This window comes from Azolla caroliniana, unplaced genomic scaffold (assembly GCF_043228905.1).
Source record: "Azolla caroliniana isolate FFs.n. ecotype wild unplaced genomic scaffold, voAzoCaro1.0.p SCAF_10, whole genome shotgun sequence".
In the NCBI taxonomy this organism is placed as follows: domain Eukaryota; kingdom Viridiplantae; phylum Streptophyta; class Polypodiopsida; order Salviniales; family Salviniaceae; genus Azolla; species Azolla caroliniana.
This window is the reverse complement of record NW_028230445.1, coordinates 3,673,498-3,683,414: the sequence shown is the minus strand read 5'-3', so window position 1 is coordinate 3,683,414 and position 9,917 is coordinate 3,673,498. Positions and strand designations below refer to the sequence as shown.

The 9,917-nt window shown below is 36.5% G+C and overlaps 1 protein-coding gene across 1 annotated transcript; it reads right to left on the bottom strand.

The window, feature by feature from the left end:
* Window positions 1-4,737: 4,737 nt before the first annotated feature.
* LOC147858738 (alanine--glyoxylate aminotransferase 2 homolog 1, mitochondrial-like) lies at window positions 4,738-8,762 on the bottom strand. The gene is made up of 9 exons (XM_087325701.1): window positions 8,482-8,762; window positions 7,683-7,913; window positions 6,990-7,160; window positions 6,742-6,888; window positions 6,475-6,654; window positions 5,809-6,034; window positions 5,431-5,544; window positions 5,240-5,326; window positions 4,738-5,128 (listed from the first exon to the last, which is right to left on the bottom strand). Exons 1-9 carry the CDS (start codon window positions 8,710-8,712, stop codon window positions 5,085-5,087), a joined length of 1,431 nt encoding a protein of 476 aa, XP_087181827.1. The 5' UTR covers window positions 8,713-8,762; the 3' UTR covers window positions 4,738-5,084.
* Window positions 8,763-9,917: the final 1,155 nt, after the last annotated feature.

Genomic DNA, 9,917 nt, shown 5'->3' with positions numbered 1-9,917 from the left:
AGACTCAAAACAACATGGGAATTAAGGGTAATGTTTCAAAAATACCCTTAGAAACCTTACCATGAACTAAGGGAGTGAGGGAACAATATGTTCCACAAATATTTTCAAAAGCCAATACATTTATACATATAGTATACATAAATTCCAATGTTCAAAAACCACATGCACATAAACAAACAACACACACAACACAAGTTCATTTATACTTAACCATATATGCTCACACAAAACTAACATGCATACTTATGCATTCTAATGCACAATCGCCAAATACAAATACATGCACATGAACACACACAATCAATAAGCTAAACAAAGATATTAATACACGCGCACAATCTAAAACACACCACAACACTAAGTGTGTGTTTACGAGTGTACATGCACAAATGAAGACGAGAAGTTGTTAAGAGAAATAATGTCACATTCTTTAGTTTTAATTACCCTATACTAAATTAAGTGTCAACAGCTCTAAAACAAATATTTTGTTAGTGAAGAGCCAAACAAAAGATAAACAATGCATTATGTACAGTAATGAGTCACTTGATTGTTTGGAAAGTTTCAAATATCTTGGCCTTGAAGTTCCTTTAAATCATAGATGGAATGAATGTGCCACACTCCGCTTAGAGATGGGCAATAGAGCATATTATACATTTGAGAACACATGCACTCATCAAGATATTAAGTGTTGGGTCCTCAAGAAATACCTTTACGACATTTTGGTGATATTGGTGCTTCTGTATGGGGTGGTAGCACCCCTAAATCTACTTGGAAAGAGTTTGAAGATGTCCAAAAACATTTTCTTACAAAGTTTTCACAATGTAAGAAACAAATGACATACACCCTCCTCCTTGAAACGGGATCATTTCCCATTGAGATAATGACAATGGAAAGGGTTGTTGAATACATGCTTAAGGTTCAAAAGAGTACCTAACAACGACTTCCTAGAATTGCATGGGAAGCAAGCAAAAAAATCTCAAATACGCATAAAAGTAAATTTTGTGTTCTGGTTAGATGCAAGATTATGTAAAAAGAGTTTGGTAGATGGAATGCAACACTTGCTTCATGATGGTTGACCTCCGAAGATATGTTTTGTATTTGATGGTAAGATGGAGTCAAAGCATATCTACGAAAGTTGAAGGGAGTATCAATGTGTCAATTTTCTTTATTGGATCAAGTAGAAATTCTTTTCTTAGTGGAGTGTTCTTCTTGCCTATTGGCAATTCAACATGTTCCACTACATATGTAGTGTAGTGGATGACCATACTCTATCGTGACTCCATTTGTAAGTAGTGTTTTTCACACACGTTTATTAATAGAATTTGTCTTTCAGAAAAAAAGGGAAAGAAAAAAAGATCACCCAATAAGGTTGCCCAATGTAGATTAGAAGGTCATGGGTTTAACCCTTACATATATTGTATACATATATGTATAGAGTAATAGAGGGGTAAGAAATTGGCACCCAAGACCTAGGGCCACTAATCTAACTTACCATTAAGACAAGGTCTTAATTACAATAAATAAAAGAAAGAGAAAAAGATTTGTTGAAAAGAAAGGGATGTGACTTAAAGGAGATGTTTAATACTATGACTTAATAGAAATGATGAAGATGATATTTTGTCCAAAACATGAATTATGGGACAAGACATTACAACACAATCTTCCTTGTTGGTGCAGAGGGTGTAGCGACATGTAGCTCATATATATTCTATTCCTATCATTCATATTCTCAAGTACATGGCATTCCTAATATGCGAGGCTTATTGGTGTGTCCAACTTTGAGAAGTTATATGAGGTCGCGATGTAGTGATAATGTCATATATATTCTATTCCTATCACTCATATTCTCAAGTACATGGCATGCCTAATATGCAAGGCTTATTGGTGTGTCCAACTTTGAGAAGTTGTATGAGGTTGAGATGTAGTGATTATCGGCGAGGAGCATAATTACGTGATCTAAAGCTTACTATTGTAATTTGTAGTGTGTGATGCTCGTCATCCATGGTCTTTTTATTAATAGGAATGCCTAGATAGAAAGGTGAAACATGTGACTTCAATACAAAATTAAGTAGAGAGTTAAATCCATTCAAGTTATGATAGATTCTCGCAAATATGAGTTACCTTTTTTTAGAGGGCTAAGTTGACATTTACAAATTACTAGGGAAATAATCGATGTTCTCTTAATATGATGTTATTTCTTATATGTACCAAAGCATCATGCTTATCATAAAAATGCTAATAAAAATAAAGCATTTTGATTATTATAGCTTGTAAAATTGTTGTCGCTTTGAAGCCGACCAACTGTCAACATGGCTTATTTATGTTGGTTAAAGAACCTTCACAGAAACTATACAATTGTCAATGCATACAAAATAGGTAATATACAGAACAAAAGCCACTAATGGGAATATATCAATTTCTTAATCATGTAAAATCTTAAAATGCCCATCATTTTCATAATTCTTAAAATAATATATCATGGGATATGCAAATGAAGGAAAATAAAAGGGCAAGAAACCATCGGTATGCATTTTATGTAACCACGTTGGATGCAATTCAGATAAATGGAGAATGACCCAAATTTGTTTATTGAAGTTTTGAGTATTATTGCAATACATTATTTCCACTAACTATTGATAAAATTATTGGCTAAACTTAAGGGTGAACATTACATTTGACATAATTTGTGATTTGTATTGATTATACAATTAACTTATTAAAAGCCTTCAACACATGCTCCTAGTAATGTTTTGCAAATAAACAAACGAGAGGCATGCTAGAGAGAGAGAGAGAGAGAGAGAATATATTCTCAAATGACATTTGGATCAAGATAAAACACGTATACTCATGTAAATGGGGTTCTACTTATAACAATATTCAATGTAAATGGGATTCTACTTATAACAATATTCAATACTATAATGACAGGGGCTACTAGGAGATACATGTGCATGCACATGAGCTATGAATAAAACCCACCCTTTGTGTTCACCCGCCACGTTGTTCACGAATGGTTTGTTAGAATCATAAAACAATTTTCCAACAAATCACACCAATGCACGACATCTCCCACATCCTTTGTTGCTTGCACACCGACACACCAATGCCCCACCTTACAACACCCTCATGTTCACCCCATCTCCACCTCACCGCACTCCTCTCACACCTCCTTTGCTCTCACTTGCTACTTTCTTGTCTCACCAACAATGCCTTCAATACCACCTACTCTCTATCCACCACTCCTAATGACATCTACCTCTCCTTTTCCTCTACATCCTTTGTCACCTCCGTGGACTAAGGCTCGCTAAGAAGTGTGCACTCATGAGGTGGGGCGAAGTTAAATACCTTCAATACGTGACACTACAAACAAGGATATTGACATTGGAACCAAGGATGTAAGTATAGACGAGAGATGGTCATTAAGTTGAAGCCTTATGACAACCCCCATGTGAAAGGAGCTAATACTTTTAGAAAGCACTACGAAAAATATGTTTATAACTTGTTAGTACTTCGTGAACTTATCTTCCCAACTAGGTTTATGCTAGATATCTCTCTCTCATACGTCATGTAATATTAGTGTTAAGCATTAACCTGCTTGTATGTGCATTTGGTGTATCTTAATTAATCAAAGCGTGATCCTACTTGTGTATGTTTAGTGGGTCATTAACCTATAGGTTTGACACTTAATTAACAGGGCAATGGTTAGCTTCTTAGTCAACAAACCTACTTAAAGGACAAAGGAAAGAGTTCGCTAAACTAAACTTAGGCATATACGAGCATTAGTAGCTTGAGAGTGCCTAACAACCACTCTCGCACATGACTCACCATCAAGAGGGTATATGGTGGTCCAAACCTAACTAGCAATTTCAACAAGATAGAACTTCGGTAGAAACGAAAATGTGTGCTCTGTCAAAGCATCAAGAGCTGACACAACACATCTAGATAGAGTACTATGAATTACAAATAAACATAGTGGAAACACTATAGAGAGAATATAGTGTAAAGGTGAGGGGTTATAGTGTATCGGGTTGAAAAACTTGAAATGAACACATGCACTCAATGGAAGCACCTCAAGCTAACACAACACATCTAGATGTAAACATCAGGGGTTCAAGCATTAATTTTGGGTTAGAGACACTTGGATAGAGTACTATGAATTACAAATCAGCATAATGGAAACCAACATGTCATAAACCTCCCCACATAAATGCATCAAATGATTTTCATTTATCGTGAGAAAATCGAATTAATCAAAGATTACACAACGTAAAATTGTTCTTCATGCATAACGTAAAATTGTTCTTCACGCATCACCCATTGTAAAATCACTTTCAATTTATATAGTTCCTCAAATCCCCTCATTTTGCCTAGACTAATTCCCTAATGTTTCATGCCTTGACCTGCCGCATGTGGGACATGAAAACATCAACACGCATAGTACAACAGTTCATAGGCTATTGTAATGACTACAACTCTCTTTGATCTCCTATGAAAGTTTGCCTAAAAGAAAATTGTGTCCAATATTGAGCTCATAAAACCAATAAGAATGATGAACTTATTACCAACTCCAAAGATCCTTTCTAAACATGCTTGCAGCATTTTCATTAACATGAAAAAAGAGGTAAATAAATCATATCATCGCCGATGCGTAACCAAATATACGAGTCATTAGTAGGTGTTAAACCAAAGATTTACTTGTGTCGAATAATTTCTGGTCATGATCAAGCCCCATTACAATTAAAACTAGGAAACTTCTACTGTTTCAAATCAAAGAGATATCCATATTGATCATTTTAGGTCATGATCAATTTCCATTACAATCACGATCACCTCTGAAAGCAAAGAACCCTTTGGTATCCTTGTTACAAGATTATCAAACCCCTAAACTATTGCTACAAGCTGGAATACATTTGGAAATAGAGCTACAATAAATAGTATTTATAAATAAAAGAGCTAAAAGATGAAGAACTTTTGACGTAGTGGATGGGTTCAGTCGTGAAACATTAATTATAATAACCTGAACTTGCTGCTTAAGAAAGATCCAACTCAATGTGGCCACAGCATATGTTTACCATTGCATCACATCAAAGCGAAGACATGCTATGATCCATGACATCTACGAGGAAATCTGGAAAGAACATTGCCAAAAATATATCTATTACAACCCCAAGCAATATGAAGATCTTCGTAATAACCTATCAATGTTTACAAGATATGAGATCCCTTTTCAGAAAAATACCTGCATCATCTTTTGTAAAGCACATTGGCGGCTTGATTCGGAAGACATTACCATGCAAACCACCTTTACCAATCAAAACTCCAAGATCTGTAACCAAGATATACAAAATCTCAATGCATATTCCAACACTCAGCACAGCGGGTCATCATCAAAGTAAATAACAATATTCAGCAGCATGAGGAGACAAAAACCTTTCATCTTCTCAATAAGCTCGGCAGCCTCTGTTTTTGCGGGTTCTTTCGTATCTCTGTCTTTCACTAATTCCACTCCAATCATGAGTCCTCTCCCTCTCACATCTCCAATAACTACATTTGTAGACAAAGAAAACGATAAACGGTCTTTAAGTTGTGATAAAAAAATCAATAACGGAAACCCAAAAAAATACCCTTAGTAAGCTTTCAGAATCTTATCACCTCTCTAGTACAAAATTTACTCTATTACATGGGTATCCAGAAAATGTTTAAAGTTTGGGGTATTCTGGTCAATATCCAAAAGTTGGGGTAAATTTTGGTGTTTTCTCCCAAGTAAATAAGAAATTCCTACTTTACTCCACATTGCAGAGACATTACCTGAATGTTTTTCCTGCAGATCCCGAAGCCGACCAAGCAAATGTCCGCCCACAACTGCAGAATTCTCTTGCAATTTATCTTTGTCTACAACCTTCAAGACAGCATGCCCACCTGCTGAACAAACTGGATTTCCACCAAATGTATTGAAATGTAGGTGTTTTGTGAGCACACTAGCTACTTCTGGTGTTGTCACAACAGCCGCCAAAGGAAGACCATTTCCAATACCCTGTGAATAGTCACCCAATAAAGAAGAACTCAACGTAAGCATAGAACATAACATACTATAATATTAGATAATAAATACTAACATACATATGTTCAGATCAGTTTACAAACAAAAAGCAGCCACATTACACACAAGAACAAATTTGATGCATTAGCTCTTTCAAACATCACAACGATTGTTTCTCAGGGACCCAACGCTATAAAAGCAGCAAAAAGGAACGGTCAAAAAATAGTCTGAACACAGTCACCACTCAGTTGCTAAGGTAGTCCAACATAGACCAGGAGATCATGTATTCAACCCCTATATACTGCAATGGCTCTAGTAGAAAAGTAGTGCATAATATGAGATTTTATGATGGGTCCATGGATTGCTAAAACACTTGCATTACCACAAGGTTAAAAACCTGATACGAAAAAGAAAAAGAGAAGTATAAGATATACCTTGGCCATCGTAACAATGTCAGGAATGACACCCTGGGTTTCAAAACCCCAATAATGACTGCCAGTTCTCCCAAATCCCGTTTGTACTTCATCTGCAATACATATCCCACCAGCATTTCTGATCACCTTGTATACAGCCTGGAGATATCCTGGTGCAAGTTCCACAGCTCCTCCTGCACCCTATAAAAATATACAAGAATAAATCTATATCTACCTAGATTCACAACATTGAAAGAATATTCTTCTCCAAAATTCCTTTTCACTTACTTGAATGGTCTCAGAAATGAATGCAGCCACATGTCCAGGTGTAGATGCACTGATCAAATCAGCTACATCCTCCGCATATCGCTTCCCATCCGCACCAAAGATTCCTCGATATGGGTTTGGGTTCACAGCATGATGCACACCAAATCCCTGCAATTTTGCCATTTTTTCCACATGAATTTCAACAGTGACAATGAAACTATCTTTGCCGAGAAGGATCAATTCATATATATACAGTCCAGAAGAATAACCTGAGCAACCCCATGCTTCCAAGTATGCAGTCCAGCAGCTCCCATTGTTGCAGCACTAAGACCATGGTATGCATTCCTCAAAGCAACAATATCATAATATCCCGTATATAGCCTGGCCATCATCATTGCCATATCGTTTGCTTCGGAGCCCGAATTAACAAGATAAACAACCTGGCCAACCGGTATCTCTCTCTCTCTCTCTCTCTCTAAAAAAGTTAATCACAGAATATCCTTATTTATTTACACCATTTTCATATTTTCAGCATATAGCCTATGTTTTAGGCAAGTTGCACCTTGGGACATTGAGAATCAAATATATACATGACGAGCAAAATGTTAGGGGCACCTTGCACATTCCACATTAGAGTCAAGATCAATGAAGATCATGCAGTCAAAAACATCAGTTGACTTCGATGCTCTATCTCTCTCTCCAGTCTTTTCATCCAACGTTTGTATTAAAGTAACTCCTCGGTCAATTTCGACATTTCCCAACACTAACATACATTGTTCTCTTCGCTACAAAGAATGTACTGCGGTATAAGCCATATAGGAAATCCATAGGCAGAACAAGACCACTCTTGCTCTTTGCCATGGAACTATAAATGTCCCCTGAGAGAGAGTATATATCCAATATCTCATGAAAATATAAGAGGCTTCTCTTCCATGGATGCGATTAAGAGTGTTAAAAAATACCTTCAAATTTCCTGGCATTTTTGACGCAAGTGCCTCTGCATAATCTGCAACTGCATGATGCAAGTAAATAGTGGTTGTATGTTGCAGAAGCTTTGTTTGGTGCACAATTGCATCCACTATATCAGGATGACAATGACCACAAGAGACAGTCACAATGCCACCAAATCCATCCAAGTAACGGCGCCCAGTTTCATCATATAGATATTGCATCTTCCCTTCCACAATGTTTACCTAAAAATGGTGTAGCAATGAATTTGAGAAATCTTAAATTTTAGAGCATCAAGAAAATGCAACGAATCTAGTTAATCTGGCGATGTGAGATACATATGACAACATGTATGCTGCAAGCTATCAAACAAAAAGGATGGATTCTCCCATAAACATTTATGTGAGGCATTCAAGGCATCGTGAGACATCCCAATGCATAGTATGATTCAAATAATCAAAGATGAGCAAAGATCTGTAAATCATTCAGCATGGATATGAAGAATATCCACATGTAAAGATAATGTAGGTCATTCAGCACAAAATTTGCATACCAAGAGCAAGATGATTCGAATCATTCAGCATAGAGGTAAAGCATATCCATGCAAAGATAATGTAAATCATTATGCAAACATGTGAACATCATAGATATGAATTCATATCCATGTAAAGATCATGCAGATAATTCTGCATTGATGTGAAGCATATAGATGCAAAAAAGTTAACGTAATCAATCAAGTGCAAAACATTCGGCATGGATGTGAAGCATATCCACGTAAAGATCAATGTGAATTAGCAGAGATGGAGAGCTTACTGGTTTCTTGTAGTAGTAGAAGATGCTAGGGTTGAGGAACTCCTTCCTCTTCGCCAAGATTTCTTGTGCAGATGGTCCTGTGTAAGGTTGAGGAGTGTGATCAAAGAATGGGATGCGAGGCAGGGGAGTAGAGGAGGAAGAATCCGAAACATGCTCTACAGTGCTACTGAGAGATCTCCATAAGGAGGACCTCCTCTTCATCATCCACCCAAACTGTAAATACCTCTGCATTTTTCTTCTTCTTCTTTCTTCTTCTTTCTTCTTCTTCTTCTTCCTCCTCCTCCTCCTCTTCTGCTTCTTCTTCTTCTACGTCCACCTCCCCTGTTCTTTCTCTTCCTTTTGTTTCCTCTGTCTGAGATTCCTTTTTCTGAAGACTGTCGCTATCATGTCTGTCCCCATCCGGGAGCTTCAAGAGAAGAGAGAGAGAGAGAATCTTTCAGCTTTGTCTTTCTTTCTCCCTCTTCTTCTTTATTTCTGTCATTTTTTCCTCTGTTTTGCTTTTTTGTTCAGCTTTTTGTCATTACTCTGTTCTGCACATCATAGTATGAATGAACCATACGTGCATTCGCATTCGCATTCGCGAATGCTTACAACATTCCAGTTGTGGTAAAACACCCTCGAAGTATGGTAAAAAAATACCATGGTTTTGTATTCATTCCTCTATTATAAGAGGTAACTTTTTTTTAAGGTAAAAAGTGTAAAAGAAAAAGATAAGAATGTTTTGATAACATACGCATTCGTTTATATTCGTATGAATCCGAATGGTTGCCAATGCATTCGAGTATATTACGTACGATTATCTATTCCTTGACCTTATATTTTATCCTTAATACCAAAGGATACACTAATGTTCTTCCTTGTGTTATTATAATTAGGGTTTGTTTTTTATTCATATCCATTTTGATCTATTTGTGTTATTATGTCCTATTGGCCCTTCCATGAAGAATATGTCCATGTTTCCGATTATCTACTCCCATGTCCATTTACATCTATTTTGTGTTCTTATTATGTTCTGCTTGCCCATCCATCAGGAATATGACCATGTTTCTCATTATTTACTCCCATATCCATTTATGTTTGTTTGTATTCTTATGTCCTACTTGCCCATCCCTCCAGAGTATGGCCATGTTTTTTATTATCTGTTCTCATATTCATTTTGCTTTGCTTTATTTGTATTCCTATGTCATGCTCGCCCGCCCATCCCTCAAGAAAATGGCCATTTTTCGAATGACCTATTCTTCTAATTATGTATACATAAGGGGGAGTTTTCATACATTTTGTCTCATTGCTATGTTTGTCAACAATCTCCTCAAATTTTGCCCTTCTTAACTATTAATCATTGCCTTGGTTTTGGGATGAACTTTTTAGTTAACCATAGAATGTGCAACAATTACCTAAAATTGACATGTGATTGCCGTAGCCATATGAGAGAGAGA

Excerpts from the sequence above, each read along its gene's own strand:
- LOC147858738 (XM_087325701.1), bottom strand. The coding sequence starts at position 8,712 with ATGCAGAGGTATTTACAGTTTGGGTGGATGATGAAGAGGAGGTCCTCC. Across the intron at positions 6,889-6,989 it reads GGAAGCATGGGGTTGCTCAG|GGATTTGGTGTGCATCATGC; the intron begins GTTATTCTTCTG and ends GCAAAATTGCAG. Across the intron at positions 6,655-6,741 it reads TCATTTCTGAGACCATTCAA|GGTGCAGGAGGAGCTGTGGA; the intron begins GTAAGTGAAAAG and ends ATATTTTTATAG.